The sequence below is a fragment of the Octopus sinensis genome, linkage group LG29, assembly GCF_006345805.1.
Source record: "Octopus sinensis linkage group LG29, ASM634580v1, whole genome shotgun sequence".
Classification (NCBI taxonomy): Eukaryota; Metazoa; Mollusca; class Cephalopoda; order Octopoda; family Octopodidae; genus Octopus; species Octopus sinensis.
Window position 1 is genome coordinate 14384131 of NC_043025.1, and position 23320 is coordinate 14407450.

Below are 23320 nucleotides of genomic sequence, written 5' to 3' on the forward strand. Positions count from 1 at the left end.
ATATGTTTGTGGATAGTTGATAGGTTATATGTGATACTGATGAGAGAACAATAACTCCTGAAACATGGATGTACACACTTTATCTATTTTTTTTTATCTTAATCACACTGTTTACATAAAGGTACTCATATATATGAAACCTAACTCTCAGTGCAGGCTGTGAATTCTATGAGAAATCTAGAGAGATAAACTTAGAAATGCAATACAATAAAGTCAACATATAACATCAGTAATATTGGATCTCGAAGTACATCACATAGAGCTTTAAATAACGGCATGTAAATATGAAGGTTGGCAGTGATTCCTTCAAAGTTTTGGACTGTTAGTCTGTTAGAGGAACTCACAACAAAGCAAATAAAAAGCAAGTAAAAAAAAAAGTTAAACATAAGTATATAACAATAAAAAAATGTGCAAATTTGTTTTCATTTATTAATTCTTTTTTAAATGTTTTTTTTTTTTCATGAACTTTCTCAGCATGCAACAGGGTCAACCCAGAAAATTACTGAAGCAAAATTTAAAGAAATATATATATATATATATATATATATATATTATGGAGATGTACTCGCATAGCAAGTGATTTGATCTGAGATCATGTGCTGGAACGAAAACAATTACAGCGTGGAAGGTGTTTATAAGCCATTTAAGAAACACACAAAAGCCATTCGATTCACTTCAACATTTAAGTTTAATTTGTCAAAATATTTTCATTGCTAAAATCCGCGACCTGTTCACTGACAAAAATCCGTGCTGCACGGATTTTTGTCAGTGAACAGGTCGCGGATTTTAGCGACGAAAATATTTTGACAAATTAAACTTAAATGTTGAAGTGAATCGAATGGCTTTTGTGTGTTTCTTAATGGCTTATAAACACCTCCACGCTGTAATTGTTTTCGTTCCAGCACATGATCTCAGATCAAATCACTTGCTATGCGAGTACATCTCCATAATATATATATAATATATATATATATATATATATATATATATGAGATGCAGCACGGACTTTGTCAGTGAACAGGTCGCGGATTTTAGCGACGAAAATATTTTGACAAATTAAACTTAAATGTTGAAGTGAATCGAATGGCTTTTGTGTGTTTCTTAAATGGCTTATAAACACCTTCACGCTGTAATTGTTATATATATATATATATATATATAATATATATATATATAAGCAATAATAAATCTCTGAACGAGGTATAGACAGTGGCTGCACGACTAAGTGAAGTATATTTGCCACTTAAATGTGGCTAACCACAAAGGGTGGATGCTACTGTAGCTTGTAGCCCTGGGAGATCATCTTCTCCAGCTGGCTATTGACACACTTTCTGTGCCCTTTCTATGCATAGGGCACAGAAAGTGCATTAGTAGCCAGCTGGAGAAGTAGTTCTCCTGGGGCTACAAGCTACAGTAGAATCCACCCTTTGTGGTTAGCCACATTTAAGTGGCAAATATACTTCACATATATATATATAAGAAAAATTAAAATATTTAACAATCTGACCCCACAAAGAAATCCCTTAACAAAAGAAGAAAAACACTTCAGGCAATTTTGCAAACAAAAAAAGGAAATACATACCCCCACCCACACCCCTGCACACAAAACAAGCATTTATAGATTTATGGTTAGAGCAAGCAAAAGAAAACGAAAAAAAAAAGTAAAATTAGCAAGAAAGAGAGCAAGAGGTCACTAGAGGTCACAAAAGGTCACCAGAGGTCATGCAGTTATTTCCATACTTCCAGCTGCTCATAGTTCTATTGTATTCCCCCCCCCACCACCTCCACCCTCGCTTCTCACCAATGTTAAGGGTCAAGATCAGTAGCAGCAGTGGCAGCAGTAGTAGCACTAATAGTAGTAGTAGTAGTATTAACAGCACCAACAGGAGGGATCAAGAGTAGTAGTAGTAGTAGTAGTAGTTGGAGCGGTAGTTGAGCCGGACACTCTGATTGGTTAATGGAAAGAGAGCTTTCCCATTCGTCCAATCCGATAACTTACTTACATTTTTTTCTGCCTCTCTTCCAGCGATTGGTAGAAGCGTCGGTAGCCATCCCTGGATTCACGCAGGAACGCACACAGGTAGCACCAGTTAACGAGATAGAAAAAATCACATAAACTTTCATTGACTTTTATTAATTATGATTTCAAACCCCTTGTTACCTGAAAATCTGGGATTAGTTGTAGTTAACTAGGGATGGGTTGTAATTAGCTAGGGATGGCTTGTAATTAACTAGGGATGGCTTGTAATTAGCTAGGGATGGGTTGTAATTAGCTAGGGATGGCTTGTAATTAGCTAGGGATGGCTTGTAATTAACTAGGGATGGCTTGTAATTAGCTAGGGATGGGTTGTAATTAGCTAGGGATGGCTTGTAATTAGCTAGGGATGGGTTGTAATTAGCTAGGGATGGCTTGTAATTAGCTAGGGATGGCTTGTAATTAACTAGGGATGGCTTGTAATTAGCTAGGGATGGGTTGTAATTAGCTAGGGATGGCTTGTAATTAGCTAGGAATGGCTTGTAATTAACTAGGGATGGCTTGTAATTAGCTAGGAATGGCTTGTAATTAACGAAGAATGAGTCTGAATTAATTAGATTGGGTCAGGTGTGTGTGTGGAGGGGGGAGGAAGCGCTGTTGCAGCATGTCACTGCATTCCCCATTTGTCGGTATATTCCTGGGTCCTCCTGGGTCCTCCAGTCAGTCCCCATCTCTGCGAGACCCCTCCTTATCTGCTGTGGCCATGTAGCATGTGATTGTCCAACATCAGCTGTCAACCCAACTTCATCTTCAGTGAAGGGAACACAGCAATCAGGGTCGTAATCAGGGTCTAACCTGGAAAAACTGAGCAACATCACAAGTCCGAGGTATGGGAAGCACTCCGTCGGTTACGACGACGAGGGTTCCGGTTGATCTGAATCAACGGAACAGCCTGCTCGTGAAATTAACGTGTAAGTGGCTGAGCACTCCACAGACACGTGCACCCTTAACGTAGTTCTCGGGGATATTCAACGTGACACAGAGAGTGACAAGGCCGGCCCTTTGAAATACAGGTACAACAGAAACAGGAAGTAAGAGTGAGATAAAGTTGTGGTGAAAGAGTACAGCAGGGATCACCACCATCCCCTGCCAGAGCCTCGTGGAGCTTTTAGGTGTTTTCGCTCAATAAACACTCACAACGCCCGGTCTGGGAATCGAAACCGCGATCCTATAACCGCGAGTCCGCTGCCCTAACCACTGGGCCATTGCGCCTCCACGAGGTGGCGCTTCCAAATCATACAAGTAACCGGGTGCACCCCAGTTTCTGGGTAGAGTCGTTAGTTGGATATGAAATCCAACCACGGGTGACCCATAATCCTGCAAAGCTTCTTATTTCTTTACTACCCACAAGGGGCTAAACGCAGAGGGGACAAACAAGGACAGGCAAACGGATTAAGTCGATTACATCAACCCCAGTGTGTAACTGGTACCTATTTAATCGACCCTGAAGGGATGAAAGGCAAAGTCGACCTCGGCGGAATTTGAACTCAGAACGTAACGGCAGACAAAATACCTATTTCTTTACTACCCACAAGGGGCTAAATTGTAATTAATTATCAGTTCTAATTAATTGAGGACCAGTTGTAATTAACTAGGGACTAATTGTAATTAACTATAATTAATAATTAGTTGTATTAACTAGGGACTAGTTTTAATTAACTATAATTAATAATTAGTTGTATTAACTAGGGACTAGTTTTAATTAACTATAATTAGTTGTATTAACTGGGAGCTAGTTTTGATTAACTATAATTCATTATTGCAATTAACTAAGGGCCATTCATAATTAACCAGGGACCATTTCTAATTACCTGTAATTAGTTATCAGTTGTAATTAACTGAGGAATAATTGTAATTAACTATAATTAACTCTCAGCTGTTATTAATTGAGGATAAGTTGTAATTAACCACAAACTAGTTCTAATTATCTGCAATCAACTATCAGTTGTAATTAACAAAGGAGTAGTTATAATTAACTGTAACTAGTTATCAGTTGTAATTAATTGAGGAATAGCTGTAATTAATCGGGGACTAGTTGTAATTAGCTGTAATTAACAATCAGTTGTTATTTGACTGGTAGTTATTTTATCAAGCCCAGAATGATAAAAGTTAAGGTGAGACTTGGTAGGAATTGAACCTGGAATATGATGGAAACTAAGTATAATAGCAAGGTGTATATTGCTCTCCACACTGATGCTGATGATGATGATGATCTTTTTTTAACTTGTTTCAGTCATTTGACAGCGGCCATGCTGGAGCACCACCTTTAGTTGAGCAAATCGACCCCAGGACTTATTCTTTGGAAGCCTGGTACTTATTCTATCAGTCTCTTCTGCCGAACCGCTAGTGTATATGTTTGTCTCCCCAAATTCGCTTGACAACCGATGCTGGTGTGTTTATGTCCCCGTAACTTAGTGGTTTGGCAAAAGGGACCGATAGAATAAGTACTAGGCTTTACAAAGAATAAGTCCTGGGGTTGATATGCTCGACTAAAGGCGGTGCTCCAGCATGGCTGCAGTCAAATGACTGAAACAAGTAAAAGAGTAAAGAATATATTTATTTTATTATAAATGCAAAACAACACCACAGAGGAATCGATGCCAGCTTAAATAATAAACCATGATTGGTGAACTGCGATATGGCGAGGAATTACTGTAGTTCACTTCCAGTCTTGAATGGAAAAACGAGTGAGGGTTGGGGACAGGAGAAGCACCTGGCCATTAAAAACAATTCATCATCATCATTTAGTGTCCGCTTTCCATGCTAGCATGGGTTGGACTGTTCGACTGGGATCTGGGAAGCCAGGAGGCTGCACCAGGCTCCAGTCTGATCTGGCAGTGTTTCTACAGCTGGATGCCCTTCCTAACTCCAACCACTCCGTGAGTGTAGTGGGTGCTTTTTACGTGCCACTGGCACAGGTGCCAGGGGAGTCTGGCATCGGCCACGATCGGTTGGTGCTTTTAATGTGCCACCGGCACGGAAGCCAGTGAAGGCGGCGCTGGCATCGGCCACGTTTGGATGGTACTTTTCTATGTGCCACCGGCACAGAAGCCAGTCGAGGCGGCGCTGGCATTGGCCACGTTCAGATGGTGCTTTTTTATGTGTCACCGGCACAGAAGCCAGTCGAGGCGGCGCTGGCATCGGCCACGTTCGGATGGTGCTTTTTTATGTGCCACCGGCACAGGCATCACAACTACTATTTCCATTGATATTTATTTGCCTCAACAAATTCCATCTGACTCATGCAAGCACAGAAAAGCAGATGTTAAACTATAACGATGATGAACAGGATGCTGGCGGGGCCTGGGAAGGTTGGCGACAAGGGTGATGAGAAGGAGATGCATGAGTGGGTGAGGAGTACCTGAGTTGGAGTGCGTGGGTCAGGGAACCTTGATGATAAAATATTCAAATAAAATAAAATGTACAACAACTAAAACAAAACTTATAACAACAACAACAACAACAGCAACAGCAACAATATTGACAACATAGCAAAAGAGTGTTGTAATGGTGGTGGTGGTTTCGATGAGGGGGGGAGGGGAATTAAAATGGGGACGGAGTTACCTTCTGTCGAAATCATCTTCTTTGTCTTCGTAACAACCATTCATCAGTTGATTAGGGGTCCATTTGATTGTGAGCCCTTCAGCAGATTGGTGCAGGGACAGATAGCCAGGGAGGGCTTCGATGTCCTCTTTCTGTATGAAGGAGAAAGTACACGTGATAATAATGGTGGTGGTGGTCGTGGTGGGGATGGAGGAGAGCATTTACTGTCCAATAACATGCTTCTCGTATATATTATTAATCCATGTATTTATAATCTGAGAAGCAGCATGGCTTATTGGTTGGAGTATTTGGTTCACAATTGTAAGGTTCTGGGATCAATTCCCAGCAGTGCATGGTGTCCTTGAGTGGAGAGGCGTGGCCGGACTGGGCGATGTATGGCTGGACCGGGCGATGTATGGCCGGACCGGGTGATGTATGGCCGGACCGGGCGATGTATGGCTGGACCGGGCGATGTATGGTAGACTGGGCAATGTATGACTGGACCGGGCAATATATTGTGTTCTTGAGTAAAACACTTCATTTCACGCTGCTCCAGGCCACTCGACCGACAAAAGTGAGTTACCCTGTGATGGACTGGCATCCCATCCAGGTGGGGAATATACACGCCATGAAACCAAGAAACTGGCCCCTTATGAAAAGGTAACTTTTCACTTTATTGTATCCTTGATCAAAGCGTTTTATTTCCCGTTGCCCCAGTCCATTCAGCTGGCGAAAATGAGCAGTACCGGTAATTCAAAGGGCCGGCTCGGTCTTGTTCTTTGTCAAGCTGATTTTCCCTCAGAACTACATTAAAGGTAAGTGAGTCTGTGGAGTACTCAGCCACTTGCACATTAATTTCACAAGCAGGCTCCCCCATTGATCAGATCAAGTGGAACACTCACCATTGTAACCGACGAACGGCCAGTTCATTTATAGACTACACCAGTGGTTCCCAACCTGGGGTCCACGGAACCCTGGTGGTCTGCAAAGGTAGTACTGGGGGTCCATGAACTAAATTTGAAATTCCATATATATATACACACACACACACACACATAAGGATAGGCATATTAAAAGGGGTCAATGGAAAAACTCATTTAAATAAAAGGGTTGGGAACTGCTGATGGGATCCACTGGTCTACACACATTCAAGGCTACATGCACACATATACACACATCCAACAAGCATAGACTCAACATGTCACTCATATGGGCATACACACTCAAGATACAATGTATATACACACTATCAACAGTACACATACTCAGCACACCTAATGCATATACACACCTTCAACACACACACACACACTCTTGACACACGTAATGTATATACACACTCTCAAAGATACTACAGACATGCACATATACAGACACTTGACACACCTAATGCATATACACATTCTTGACATAACATACACACACACTTGACACACCTAATGCATACACACACACACACATGCATGCACATACACATATACACACACACACGTTCAACACTCCTAATGCATATATGCACTCTCAACAGTGCACACACATACACACACTTGACACACCTAATGCATACACACACACACACACATGCCCATACACATGTACATACATACATACACGCACACTCAACACTCCCAATGCATATACACACTCAACAGAGCATGCGCACGGACACACATACACACTTGATACACCTAATGCGTATACACACTCTCAACATAGTACACACACACATCTAACACTACACACACACACACATCTAACACTACACACACACACACATGTAACACTACACACACATCTAACACTACACACACACACACACATGTAACACTACACACACACACACACATCTAACACTGCACACACACACACATCTAACACTACACACACACATGTAACACTACACACACACACACATCTAACACTACACACACACACACATCTAACACTACACACACACATACATAACCACATTCACTCCACACACCCGACAGCAGCCATTCCACAGCAGTGCCATCCCCACCACCAGCAGTGATACCAGTAATACTCACAGGTTGGACGAGGACATTGTTCTTCCCATAGAGGAGAGTATTTTTGGAGTTCTGGTGCAACGATTCCACATACTCCTTGGCTGACACGTGGAGGCCTTTCATGCTTTCCTCACTACTGGAACTTGTGTGTCGACGGACTTGCTGAAGAAACATCAATCATTTATATACGTTAGTGGGAATATTTCAGGCGTTAATTACAGTAACGAGGCATTAAAGAGTATGGAACGATAAAAATTAGATTTTTTTTGCAGGCAGAATTGCCGTTGGAACAACAGAAATAATGGGTAAATTACTGTTACAAAGTGGAAAAGAGTGGCCGTGTGGTAAGTAGCTTGCTTACCAACCACATGGCTCTGGGTTCAGTCCTACTGCATGGCACCTTGGGAAAGTGTCTTCTACTATAGCCTCAGGCCGACCAAAGCCTTGTGAGTGGATTTCATAGGTGGAAACTGAAAGAAGCCTGTCGTGCGTGTGTATATGTATGTATGTGTGTGTGTGTGTGTGTGTCTTTGTGTTTGTCCCACCAACATCGCTTGACAACTGATGTTGGTCTGTTTACGTTGCTTTAACTTAGCAGTTTGGCAAAAGAGGCCCACAGAAAAAAATCCTGGAGTGATTTGTTTGATAACAATACTTCAAGGTGGTGCTCCAACATGGTCACAATCAAACGATTGAAACAAGTAAAAGAATAAAAGAATCTATGAATGTATGAATGTGTGTGTGTATATGAAAGTAATTATGTAAAGGAGGCAAATGGGTTTACTTGTAATCCTGGTCTTTTGGGAGATCCAGGCCCAGCAAGGTGGTGAGTAGCTCCACTGTGGATGCGGTGTCTCTGAACAAGTTCATCAGCGGGAGGGTCAGTCCAATAATGGTCAGTTGTTTTCATCTTGGTGTAATCCAAGGCACAAGGCCCCACTGAACACACGGACAAATTAAAAAAAACAAAAACAGCAAAAAATTAACACAATAATAATAATAATAATAATAATAACAATAATCATAATAATAATAATAACAATAATAATAATAATAATAATAATAAAATTAACACAATAATAATAACAATAATAATAATAATAATAATAATAATAATAATAACAATAATAATAATAATAATAATAAGTACATTGTTTTGTCTTGGTATAAAAGATGGCCTACAGCAAATATTCTGCTCAATACCACAGATTTGCTTGTCAGTTGTTTGACCTTAACCGGTTGATTATGTCCCTTAGTGGCTGACGATATGTGCATCTCTGATAACGAGCAGAAGTAGTGGGGGAGCATCATAGCCATGTGTTGAGAGGGATTGTTTGGGGTTTGAATAATTCAACTCTGGAAACATGGGTGTTTCGTTCAACACCCTTAAACAACCCTTATTCAGGGACCTTTTGAGTGAGATGGCTTACTCAACCTGAAGAAAATTCTACCTGGGCCCCACCTACAAGTTCATGTGCTGTTTATCTTGATATGAGATCACCATGTCGCGCACATATGGTTGTGATGCATGTGCCTGGTGTACCTTTATCAGACAGGTAGTCATGATGGGTATACTGGGCTTCGTATATTTTACCCCAGTGTCACTTTGATGGCATGCACTGCTCTCTCACTCAATAATAACAATACACACAGATAGAGAAATTAAGGCCAATAGGCCAGATATAATTGTCAGAGATCATGAAGGAAAAAAAATGCTTTCTAATTGATGTATCAATACCTGCAGATGACAACGTGTCTCTAAAAGAAATGGAGAAACTCTCAAAATACAAAGACCTGGAAATAGAGGTAACCAGAATGTGGAATCTAAAAACAGAAGATAACTTCTGCTACAAATATTTCATAAACTTGACAGGAACTGGCAAGGCCAAGGGCTGCACCGGATCCCATAGTTGGTTGCACAGACATTTGACAATATAGCATGGTTATATCATAAGGGTAATGGGAAATTTAATGAACCATTGATGTGGGTGTTGGTGCCTTGTAAAAAAACACCCAGCACAGTCTGTAACATGGTTGGCATTAGGAAGGGCATCCAACCATTGGCATTAGGAAGGGCATCTGCTGACATCAAGGGCTTCATTTCTGCGGTTATCATTCTGGGTCACTCTCAGAAATGCTTCTACCTCTTCTTTGGAGCTGGTTAATTTCCCTCTGCCTTCTTCCATTCAAAGGACTGAGCAGGGAGCAATCAGAGGAGGGAAGCCAGAATAGATGTTGTTCAAAGGGGTATGGAACCAGCATGATGCGACAGGGGCAAACCAGCATATGCTGTCAGGCCCCGATGCTGATATTAGGGGTTACATTCTATGCCTTTTTATTCATGTACCCAAAGAGACCCAGAACAGGTCGAAACATGTGTCATACCCAATCAAATATTTTACTTCTCTGCCAAGCCATCTAACCCATGCCAGCATGGAAAATCGAAATTAAATGTTGATGACGATGATAGTGTTTGACAAAGATTTTATTTTATCAAACCCAGAAGGAATAAAAGGCAAGGTGAGCCTCATGAGAGATTTGAACTCAGAACATAAGACAACCATGCTGTGTGGTAAGTAGCTTGCTAACCAACCACATGGTTCTGGGTTCAGTCCCACTGCGTGGAATCTTGGGCAAGTGTCTTCTGCTATAGCTCCGGGCTGACCAATGCCTTGTGAGTGGATTTGGTAGACAGAAACTGAAAGAAGCCTGTCGTATATATGTATGTATATATATATGTATGGGTGTGTGTGTTTGTGTTTGTGTTTGTCCCCCTAGCATTGCTGGACAACCGATGCTGGTGTGTTTACGTCCCCGTCACTTAGCAGTTCGGCAAAAGAGACCGATAGAATAAGGACTGGGCTTACAAAGAATAAGTCCTGGGGTCGATTTGCTCGACTAAAGGCAGTGCTCCAGCATGGCCACAGTCAAATGACTGAAACCAGTAAAAGGTATATACCACAACAAGGTTTTTCATTTGTGAATTTACCACAAAGGCATACAATTTGTTCTGTGGGGGAAAGGAACAGTTGATGGAATCGAACCCTGGGCTTTTCATTGATGGGTTGCAGTTTTACCTTACTGGTTCCTAAATGAAAGGAAAAGTCAATTGTGTTTTATATATTTGAACAGAAACTGTAAAAGAGACACAAAAGAATAGAACAAGGAATTTTTGTCTGTCGCTCGACCGATTCTATCATCCACCACCTCAATAATAATAATAATAATAATAATAATAATAATAATGATGGGATTGTGGGCTAAAGTCAAACATGGGAAGTAAAAAGAGAAAAGAAAATAAGATGGAAATGATCAAATTTCATGTTATATATATATATATATATAATATATATATATATATAAAGAGGGTAAAGACCCCCTTCGGTCATGAATGACCATGGGATTGCACCTAGAAAGTTACCCTCCTAGACACAGGTCCGGGCAAGGTTGTTTATGGAAGACCAGCAGTCGCCCATGCATACCAGCCTCCCCTCTCCACGCCACCAGTGCTATCCAAGGGAAAGGCAAAGGGGCCGATACAGCTTGGCACCAGTGACGTCACAACACATTTCTACAGCTGAGTGAACTGGAGCAACGTGAAATAAAGTGCCTTGCTCGAGAACACAACACGCAGCCCGGTCCGGGATTCGAGCTCACAACCTCAGGATCGTAAGCTCGACGCTCTAACCACTGAGCCATGTATATATAGACGCGTGGAGGCGCAATGGCCCAGTGGTTAGGGCAGCGGACTCGCGGTCATAGGATCGCGGTTTCGATTCCCAGACCGGGCGTTGTTAGTGTTTATTGAGCGAAAACACCTAAAAGCTCCACGAGGCTCCGGCGGGGGGGGGGGGGATGATCCCTGCTGTACTCTTTCACCACTCTTTCTCCCACTCTTTCTTCTGTTGGCCTGCTCGCTTAGCCAGCGGGGTGGCGTCATTCGAAGGCTAAAACAATGCGAACGCATTGTGACCAGCGATGTGTAACAACATCTGATGGTCTGGTCGGTCACGTGATCATATATATATATAGGCGCAGACATGGTTGTGTGGTAAGAAGCTTGCTTCCCAACCACATGGTTCTGGGTTCAGTCCCACTGTGTGGGACCATGTGCAAGTGTCCCCTACTATATAGCCCTGAACTGACCAAAGCCTTTTCAGTGGACTTGGAAAGCAAAAACTGAAAGAAGCCAATTGTGTGTGTGCATGTGTGTGTGTGTGTGTGTGTGTGTGTGTAGCTATATGTGTGTATGTGTTTCCCCCATCACCACTTGACAACTGGTGTTTGTGTGTTTATGTCCCCGTAACTTAGTGGTTCAGCAAAGGAGAGTGATAGAATAAGGACTAGGCTTAAAAAATAAGTCTTGGGGGTAGGTTTTTTCAACTAAAACCCCTCGAGGCAGTGCTCCAGCATGGCCGTAGTCAAATGACTTCAACAAGTAAAAGAATAAAAGAAACTATATATAGGCGCAGGAGTGGCTGTGTGGTAAGTAGCTTGCTTACCAACCACATTCTTCCGGGTTCAGTCCCACTGCGTGACATCTTGGGCAAATGTCTTCTGCTATAGCCCCGGGCCGACCAATGCCTTGTGAGTGGATTTAGTAGACGGAAACTGAAAGAAGCCTGTCGTATATATGTATATATATATAAGTGTGTGTGTGTGTTTGTGTGTCTGTGTTTGTCCCCCTAGCATTGCTTGACAACTGATGCTGGTGTGTTTACGTTCCCGTCACCTAGCGGTTCGGCAAAAGAGACCGATAAAATAAGTACTGGGCTTACAAAGAATAAGTTCCGGGGTCGATTTGCTCGACTAAAGGCGGTGCTCCAGCATGGCCGCAGTAAAATGACTGAAACAAGTAAAAGAGTAAAGAGAGAGTATATGTTTTACTCTTTATTGTACACAGTATTATAGATCCGTTTCAGCCAATCTTACCAATTAGCTTCGTACATGAACGAGGTAAGTGGTGTGAGGTTGAGGTGAAAAAGGGAAGATAAAGGAATAAAGAGGGAAGGTTTGAAGCACAAAATCCCTTATTACCAAAGTTTCAGGACTTACACCACAAATACTCACCCTAACGATGACAGATTTGTTACTGAAAAAACGAAAATTAGTTCATCATCCGTACAGAAATGTCAATTAGGAGAAGTGAAGTTGTTAATTAAAGTATTAGGGCATGATGGGTGTGGGTGGATTGACAAAGATGTGAAGGGAGCAGACGGGGAAACAGTGAAATCTGTTGGAAACCAAAGTGATGGGTTGGCTGCTCATATCCTTACCCACCATCAGGGACTTCATTCTTTATACATTTTTCATAGTCAAGAGCTCGCTTGCAGGAGTGGCTGTGTGGTAAGTAGCTTGCTAACGAACCACATGGTTCCGGGTTCAGTCCCACTGCATGGCATCTTGGGCAAGTGTCTTCTACTATAGCCCGGGCCGACCAATGCCTTGTGAGTGGATTTGGTAGACGGAAACTGAAAGAAGCCTGTCGTATATATGTATATATATATATGTGTGTTGTATGTTTGTGTGTCTGTGTTTGTCCCCCTAGCATTGATTGACAACCGATACTGGTGTGTTTACGTCCCTGTCACTTAGCGGTTCGGCAAAAGAGACCAATAGAATAAGTACTGGGCTTACAAAGAATAAGTCCCGGGGTCGATTGCTTGACTAAAGGCGGTGCTCCAGCATGGCCACAGTCAAATGACTGAAACAAGTAAAAGAGTAAAGAGTATACATATAAAGCTGACGATCACGCTCGGATGGTGCTGTTAGTGCTCCACTAGCACAGATGCCAATCATCGAATTTGATTTCGATTTCACTTGCCTCAACAGGTCTTTGCAAGCAGTGTCCAATGAAGGGAATGTACGCATAAGAGGGCTGGTTACACCCCTGGCGTAGGCCACAAGGTTATGGTCTCATTTGGCTTGCTGGGTCTTCTCAAGCACAGCATATTTCCAAAAGTCTCGCTCACTAGTCATTACCTCGGCAAGGCCTGTGACCTCGTCTGTACCGTTGGCGATTTTTTTCCCTCTGTCTTCCCTTCTCTGGATCTTTCCTTCTCCTATGTTTCCGACGAAGAGCTCCGCTCGAAACGTTAAACCCTCCTCCTTTCCTTCTTTCCTGAGCGTCCAATAACACTATACTTGTTCCATGTCCTCGCGTTGTTGTTTTTTTGTGTTTTCTTGTTTGGATTAACAATATATATATATATATTTCAATATGTGACTGTGTGTGTATCGTTGGCGATTTTCTTTCTCCGTCTTCCCTTCTTTGGACTTTTCTTTTTATCTATATTTCTGACAAAGAGTTCCGCTCTAAAAGTAAAATCCTCCTCTTTCCTTCCTTTCCTGAGCCTCCAATAACACTACACTTGTTCCACGTCCTCGCGTTGTTGTGTTTTCTCCTTGTTCATGTTTGGATTAACTATATATGTGTATATATATATGTATGTGCTTTTATGCTTCCCTGCTGATCACTTAGAAACTGGTGTTGGTTTGTTTACATCTCCACAACTTAGTGCTTGAGCAAAAGGGGCCAATAGGACAAGGACCAGACTTAAAATAAATACTTGGGCTACTTGGTTTGACCAAAACCCTCCAAGGCAGTGCCCCAGGATGGCCACAGTCCAATGACTGAAACTAAGTAAAAGATGAAAATTGGACAGATGGATGGATGGACGGACAGACAGATGGATGGACGTATAGATGGTGAGAGAGAGAAAGAGAGAGAGAGAGAAAGAGAGAGAGGGTGGCATATACTGACCAAGAAGTGAAGCTAGAATAGGTCCATCCACAGGATCAGCGATGAGAGAATCCGGTTCATAATATTTACTGCAAAACAAAACAAAACAAATTATTTCACATTTAACATTATTAGTTGTGTTTATTACAGTATTAATTGATTGGTTAATTAACACCCCTGTAACATCGAGCCCAGTAATTAGAAACATGGACCATAATAACACGCATATCATGCAGGGGACTCAAATACTTTTGGTATTTAACCTGTCTCAGACCATTTCTTATTTCTTTATTGCCCACAAGGGGCTAAACATAGAGGGGACAAACGAGGACAGACAAAGGGATTAAGTCGATTACATTGACCCCAGTGCTGGCAGAATCGTTAGCACGCCGGGCGAAATGCTAAGCGGTATTTCGTCTGCCGCTACGTTCTGAGTTCAAATTCCGCTGAGGTCAACTTTACCTTTCATCCTTTTGGGGTCGATAAATTAAGTACCAGTTACGAACTGGGGTCGATGTAATCGACTTAATACCTATGTCTGTCCTTGTTTGTTCCCTCTGTGTTTAGCCCCTTGTGGGTAATAAAGAAATAGGTACTTATTTAATCAACCCCAAAAGGACGAAAGGCAAAGTCGACCTTGGGGGTCTACCAGAATAAAATGGTAATCAAAGGGGGTCCAGAGATAAAGAATGGTTGAGAACCATGTTTTATATTGTTCAACCTACACAAAGGAATGTGTGGGAAACAAAATAGGAATTTTGGAAGAAGTTTCTAGAAAACTGGATTTTAAACATCGAATGGCTTTGGGGTTCACCAGAATAAAATGGTAATCAAAGGGGGTCCAGAGATAATGAATGGTTGAGAACAAGGCTACGTGACCTCACATAAACATATCTATGACAAAATTAATTACTTGGGTAAACAACTATGAGCAACCCACACATTTAATGTTGCACTAACTCGTCCTTCCTCACACATTTCACACTGCGAAGTGGTTAATCAAAATACAATTATAATAATTACACAGAAAGGAAACACGGTGCTAAATGGTAAACAGGGGTGACTTACCTGCTGTTTTGCACAAGAAAATCAAGTATTTTGGCTAAATGTTTTTCAAATATAGAAATCCTAAGCCATAAATACTTGGGATTGTAGGAAGGAAGGCTTTTCTTTGGTTGGGTTTTCCCACTATCCAGAGATTTTCTGAAAAGGGAAATCCATCTGTTAGATTTCAACAATCAACTGTTACACATACATACACGATTACATTTATATATATATATATATATTAGAAGAAATGAGGTAATCAGAAGATCGGATGGTTATATTTACAGATATATATATATATATATATATATATATATATATAAATATATATATAAATATATAATAAATATATATATAAATATATATAAATATATATATATATAAATATATATATAAATATATATATAAATATATTTATAAATATATATATAAATATATATATATATATTTACAGATATATATATATATATATTTACAGATATATATATATATATATTTACAGATATATATATATATATTTACAGATATATATATATATATATATATATATATATATGTATATATATATATTTACAGATATATATATATATATATTTACAGATTATATATATATTATATATATATATAATATTGTATTTGACAAGTTCTAGAGCAGAATGAAAGCGCCAATAATAACGAAGAAATAAAAGGATTTTTTTCTCAATATTCAATTCTGTATATCACACCTATACTCTGCGATGACATCTCTCACGCTGGACTTCTTTCTGATGATGTCATCGCAGAGTATACACGCAGCAAGTATAGATGGGCTGGACACGTCGCCCGGCTCACCGATAATCGGTGAACTCACGCAGTTGTCGAGTGGTACCCGCATGAGCGGAAAAGACCACCCGGAAGACCTCAATGACGGTGGAGTGACGATTTCAGGAGGACGATTGGGATCACGTGGATGAGAAAGGCGCGATCCAGAGACGAGTGGACAGCGTGCTGTGACCAGCGGTGTCAAATGGATGCCTGACGGCCTGGTCATCGGAGGGATCAGGGTGATATCACACCTAATACTCTATACATACATACACACACACACATATATATATATATGTATGTATATGTATATATATATGTGTGTGTGTGTGTGTGTGTGCATGGCCTAGTAGTGAAGGTGTTGCACTTGCAATTGCGAGATCTTGGTTTCAGTTCCTAGACCGGGTCGGGCATTGTGTCCTTGAGCAAGACACTTCATCTCACATTGCTCTGCAATCAGTTTGACACCTTGCCCTTGTGTAGACAACATCTATTTGACGGAGAGAGTGAACTCAGGTACAACACATTTGATTGCTATAAACAAATCATTCGCACAGATTGTTCGGCAAAAGCACAATGCTCAGACGTCGTCTTCGATGAGAGAGAGGCCATCATCATATATATATATATATATACATATATATATATATATATATTTATAAGTGAAGGTGCATGGCACAGTGGTTAAGGTGTTGCACTTATAATTGCGAGATTGTTGGTTCAGTTCCCCAGAGAGGGCATTGCATTGTGTTCTTGAGCAAAGCACTTCATTTCACGTTGCTATGTGATCATTTCATCATCTGACATGTGGCACCCAGTTGCACCTGTACAGGTAATGTCGATCAGATGGAGAGAGAGAGTGAGCTTGTGTCTACGGAAACATTTGACCATTATAAATAAATCATCTGTGTGGTTGTTCGGCAAGAAATTGCCGAACCTTTATACATCGTCTAACAACGGGAGAGTCCATCATATATATACACACCTCATCCACACCTCTTTACCACAATTTATCTCGTAGCAGATGTTACTGATTCATCCTTACTTTCTCATCTAAATGCGAATGGCCCCTGCAGCTCTCCTACAATAACAACCCCTGCTCTGCCCTTCTGAACCTTCTCAAATCTGAACCCTCACCTGCAATCATAAAGCTCCTCCGCCCAGGTTTCATAGGCTTGTGAGCTGCACAGCAATCTTGCTACAGCTGCTGGTGGTGGTGGCACAAGAGAAGTACCTAGGTACCCAGTACACACAGTAAAGTACCCAGGTAGCCAGTACACACAGTAAAGTACCCAGGTACCCAGTACACACTGTAAAGTGGCTGGTGTTAGGAAAATCATCCGACTATAGAAACCATGCTAAAGTTGACACTGGAGCGCAAAGTAGTCCTCGGACCCATCACATCCTGTCAAACCAGCCAACCCATTTTATAACAAGGATATTAAATGATGATGATGATGATGGTTTGGCAGCTGACTTGGCAGACACCCATAAAATTATCAACCATCTTACAAACAATAACTCTGAGCACCTTTTCAAACTCCACCTGTCTAACACCCTTGGACATATTTACAAAGTCAGAAAACAGCACAGCTCCCATGACTTTCGGAAACATTTTTTCACGCTAAGAGTTGCTGAAGCATGGAACAAACTGCCGGCATCGGTTGTTAGTTGTCGGAGCACTGCATCCTTGAAAACTTCCATGCTTTCTGAGATTCGCCAACACTACACCTGATTTTCTCCCCTCCATACACACAAGCAAGCATCTATCTGACTCATACATTGTTCCCTTTCCAGACATTTGTACATTACTGCATACACTTTATACGCACTTTCTGACAAGTTGTGGTGCACCTGAGCACTGTATACAATAATTTCATTATTATTATTATTATATAAGATGATGATATATCTTAACTGTTAAAGCAAGTTTCTATTAAACATAAACGTTACTCATTTGTAATCGCATAATTGGTCAAGTGAATTATGACCTGCAATAAAATTATTTTAATGTTAGTCAAAATGTTAATTAAATATCAGGTAATAACTTCAATTGGTTCATTAATAAATTTTTTTCTTTTTTTTTTTTTTGAGAAAGACTATAAAATCTTGCAAACTTCTGAAATATCTGTAAATTTCAAAATTCAGATTTGGTTCCCGGATGCAGTTGGAACCTTTCACTTGGAACAAATTTCAGATCTAAGTGGGGGATGTGTTCTAGGTTGTTCCTTTTGTTTGTTTGTTTTTTGATGTTTTTTAGAATTAAAAAAAAAAAAAACCCATTATTTATTTGAATTTACAAAAAAAAAAAAAGAATCTGGAAGAAATTAATGGACGTTATTGTTACCACCAATGTATCCCAATGACTCAGTTTTCAGCAAAGAGACAAGAAAAACCAACGTCTGGATTTTAACCAAAACTGTTAGAACTGCACCAAAATTCGAAACCATTTTCATGCTGTTCGGAATCGACAGAGAATATCGCAAAGTTTGCAGGATTTTATGGAATAAAATAGGAAAAAAAACAAAGGCAGTTTGGTGTTGTGTTGTAGCAAGTTGTTAAATTGGTTTGGAATCGACAACAACAACAACAACAACAACAACAGCAACAGCAGCAGCAGCTGTAGCAGCAAGGATACCAGCAAACTGTGTTAAACGAAGCTATAATTAATATAAATGAGCATGGTATTGGTTTTCAGTCAATTAAAAGCACTTTTGCTGGTTTTAGCTTCGGCTTTTATATCCTTTAAAATAATATCATTAAAAAAAAAAAATGTGTGTGTAATATTTCACTGATACATACACATATATATATATATATATATATATATATATATATATATATACATAGATATAATATGAAATGTTAATACACACACACACACACAATTTTAACAACATAGACATAATTTCAAATGTTAACACAAAATGCATACATACATATATATATATATATACATACATACATATATATATATATACATACATGCACATACACATCTATAAATACATATAATCGCAAATGTTAACACACATGCTTACGCATATATACCTACACATACAAACTTAAATGTTAACACACACACATACAAACATACACACCACACATTAACACAATCTCAAATGTTAACACATATAGACATACACGTACATATACATGTATCTACATATACATATATATATATAAATGCATATATATATATGTACATGTGGAGGTGCAATAGCCCAGTGGTTAGGGCAGCAGACTCGCGGTCGTAGGATTGCAGTTTCAATTCCCAGACCGGGCATTGTGAGTGTTTATTGAGCGAAAACACCTAAAAGCTCCACGAGGCTCCGGCAGGGGTGGTAGTGATCCCTGCTGTACCCTTGTACCACAACTTTCTCTCACTCTTTCTTCTGTTGGCCTGCTCGCTTAGCCAGCGGGGTGGTGTCATTTAAAGGATAAAACAATGCGAAGCGCATTGTGACCAGCGATGTGTAGCAACATCTGATAGCCTGGTTGGTCACGGTGATCATGGTGATATATATGTACATACAAACATATAATCTCAAATGTTAATGCACACACACACACACACACATATACATACATACAATCTCAAATGTTTACACATACAGACACACACATGTACATACATACACATACGTACCTACACACAGACACAATCTTAAATGTTAACACACACACACACACATGTACACACCATACATAAACACACTCTCAAATGTTAAGACATACACATCTACACATTCATACACACACACTATGTTAATAACACACATTATCTGCAAAAAGGAAAAATCAAACAGGAATTAGTATTTAAATTCAGGTTAAGTAATAAAATCGTCATTAACATTGTTAATGATGTAAGTCAAGACATTTTTAATTGATTAAAATTTCAATCGTAACAAGAGGAAACGTTTTTCAGTTATTATAAATTCTGGTCAAGAAGAAAAGGGGAGGCCACCTCTGAAATTTTAATTGATTTTAAACTTAATTAAAAACAGAATATTAACAATAGGCCTAGGAGTGGCTGTGTGGTAAGTAGCTTGCTTACCAACCACATGGTTCTGGGTTCAGTCCCACTGCATTGCACTTCGAGCAAGTGTCTTCTACTTTAGCCTCGGGCCAACCAAAGCCTTGTGAGTGGATTTGGTAGACGGAAACTGAAAAAAGCCCATCGTGTGTGTATATATATATATATATATATATATAATATATATATATATATATATATACATATACATATGTATGTGTGTATATATATTTGTGTCTGTGTTTGTCCCCCCAACATCGCTTGACAACTGATGCTGGTGTGTTTATGTCCCCATAACTTAGCGGTTTGGCAAAAGAGACCCAATAGAATAAGTACTAGGCTTACAAAGAATAAGTCCTGGGGTCGATTTGCTCAAGTAAAGGCGGTGCTCCAGCATGGCCACAGTCAAATGACTAAGACATGGTTCTCCTGGGATGTTGTTTAGGTGTTTCTGACATCCCCCTTTTTTTTATCATACCTAGACAATAAAAGGAACAGCTTTTGTTATCATCATCATCATCATCATTATCATTATTAAGGCAGCAGGCTGGCAGAACCATTAGCACACCAGATGAAATGTTTAGCAGTATTTCGTCCATTGCTAAATGCTGAGTTCAAATTCTGCTGAGGTTGGCTTTACCTTTCATCCTTTCGAGGTCAATAAAATAAGTACCAGTTGAACTTTGAGGTTGATGTAATCGACTCATCTCCTACCCCAAAATTACTGCCCTTGTACCAAAATTTGAAACCATTATTATTATTATTATTATTATTATTATTGTTGCATTTAGGAATGGTCATTTTGCCAGTTTAGCCAATAAAAACCCACGCACTATATATTTGGTGTTATTTTGCTTCAGTGTTATTTATTTTTTACATTAATCTTAATCTTATTTCGGCCAGAGTTCTTTCGTCACACTCCTGTGACCTCGTCAGTGGTCCTTTGCTTTCTTCTTTCTTATTTGTGTGTCTCTCCTTACTAACCGTCAGCCATTTTGTATTTCTATTGTATGTCCTCATTTGCGCATGCTTATATCTCTATGTGCGTCTATGTTTATTTAGTGTGTTTATTTATTTATTGGCTAAACTGGCAAAATGACCATTCCAAAATATAACAATATCTGTTTCAACACACGACTTCACATAAAAAATCTTGCACTACAAATATATTATTATTATCATTATTATTATCATTAGCAAGCAAGGCACAATAATGAAAGAAAAGAGATAAAAATGTTAAAAACCGTTGTTGGATCTGTTTGCGTTCTTCGAAAATTGTTTTAGTCATTATTTTAGAAAGATGCGGATGAAAGTCAAATTGCTAAAGAAGCAGATGAGCTTTGATTTATGAAGGAAATGGGAAAAAGAAATAATAAAGAAGGCGAGGAGGGACAGGTTAGTTCGTTAGTTATTTAGTTAGAGCAACGATAAGGTGTTTGGCATCTTCATTAACGGGAATCTCACATAAACGGCAAGCCCTCAATTATTCGGTAAAGGCCCAACATGCTGAGGTTGCTGATCTGAGGGGACGGATAAGGAGGTTTCTCACAGATTTTGGAATGCGACGGAGGAACGGAGGAGTTCTGTGCCGGCCATGTTTTGGTGCTCCACTGGGCAAATGCTTTCGAAAAACTGAAGGGAACAACAGGGAAGAAATAAAGAGAATATTTAAGAAGGACAAAACAGGAAAAAACAAAGAAAAACGGAAAAGAAAAAGAAAAACGGAAAAGAAAAAAAAAGAAAAACAGAAAATAAAAATAAAAGGAAAAGAATTGTTTTGCAAGGTTTTGTTGAAAACATCAAGTTAACCCTTTAACATTTAAACTGACCATATCCAGCCAAAATAGTCTTCCTGTTTTATGTTCAGACTGGCCACATCCAGCCTCTCACACCAACCCCACAATGTCAATCTAACACTAAACAATCACCTCATTGAAATCTCAAAGCTATGGGGATAATCCAGGATTTATTCAAATCAATGTGGATAAATAAGGATTACATCTGGCAGGGTAATCTGGATGCTAAAGTGACATACATAGATAAGACATTGGGTGTGGTTTGAGGGAGATTTGGCTGCTATTTCTAACAGGACCAACCACCATGTAGAAGTCACCACTGTTTCTTCGTACATAGATATATAAACCTGTAGCATCTAAACCAGTCATATTCGGCCCAAATATTCTACTTGTTTTATGTTCAGACTGGCCAGATCCAGCCTCTCACACCAACCCCACAATGTCATTCTAACACTAAACAATCACATCATTGAAATCTCAAAGCTATGGGGATAATCCAGGATTAATTCAAAACAATGTGGATAAATAAGGATTATGTTTGACAGAGTAGTCTGAATGCTAAAGGGAAAGGTTGAAATCGTAATGATATGGGCCTGTGTCTGGCTTTTCAGTTTAAGATTCTTTTCATTATTGGGATGGGGGGGGCTTAGAATTTCTGCTCATTTCCCCCGATTTCAATGAAAGTATATCAGTGAAAATTTGTGGTCTTTCATCATTGCCTCTGTGAGGCCCAACATTCGATGGTCATGCTTGACCACCTCATCCCATATCTTCCTGAGTCTACATCTCCCCTGGATACCTTCAACCGTTTGGGAGTGGCACTTCTTCAAACACACACATCATCATCATCCTCATCGTTTAACGTCCGTTTTCCACGCTAGCACGGGTTGGACGGTTCGACCGGAGTCTGGGAAGCCAGGGGCTGCACCAGGCTCCAGTCTGATCTGGCAGTGTTTCTACAGCTGGATGCCCTTCCTAACGCCAACCATTCCGCGAGTGTAGTTGGTGCTTTTTACGTGCCACCTGCACAGGTGCCAGGGGGGGTCTAGCATCGGCCACGATCGGTTGGAGCTTTTAACGTGTCACCGGCACGGGAGCCAGCCAAGGTGGCACTGGCAACGGCCACGTTCGGATGGTGCTTTTTATGTGCCACCGGCACAGAAGCCAGTCAAACACACATATATATATATATGCATGAGTCTTTGTTCCCCCATTACAGCTTGACAACAGGTATTGGTATGTTTATGTCTCCATAACAACATAGCGATTTGGCAAAAAGGGACCAATAGA

The 23320-nt window shown here is 40.1% G+C and overlaps 1 protein-coding gene across 9 annotated transcripts in view; it reads right to left on the reverse strand.

Moving 5' to 3' along the window:
* LOC115226211 (small G protein signaling modulator 1-like) overlaps positions 1-23320 on the reverse strand; it is a 107301-nt gene that overhangs the window by 29487 nt on the left and 54494 nt on the right. For 3 of the 9 annotated variants that reach the window (XM_036514840.1, XM_036514839.1, XM_029797230.2), the window contains exons 5-11: positions 21699-21866; positions 15416-15550; positions 14369-14436; positions 8390-8544; positions 7627-7767; positions 5600-5730; positions 2004-2087 (exon numbers count right to left, since the gene is read on the reverse strand). In XM_036514840.1, the coding sequence (XP_036370733.1) occupies positions 2004-2087; positions 5600-5730; positions 7627-7767; positions 8390-8544; positions 14369-14436; positions 15416-15550; positions 21699-21866 (882 nt within the window). The remainder of the gene's footprint in view (positions 1-2003; positions 2088-5599; positions 5731-7626; positions 7768-8389; positions 8545-14368; positions 14437-15415; positions 15551-21698; positions 21867-23320) is intronic. The other 6 variants (XM_036514842.1, XM_036514843.1, XM_036514841.1 and 3 more) reach the window with 5 other exon arrangements.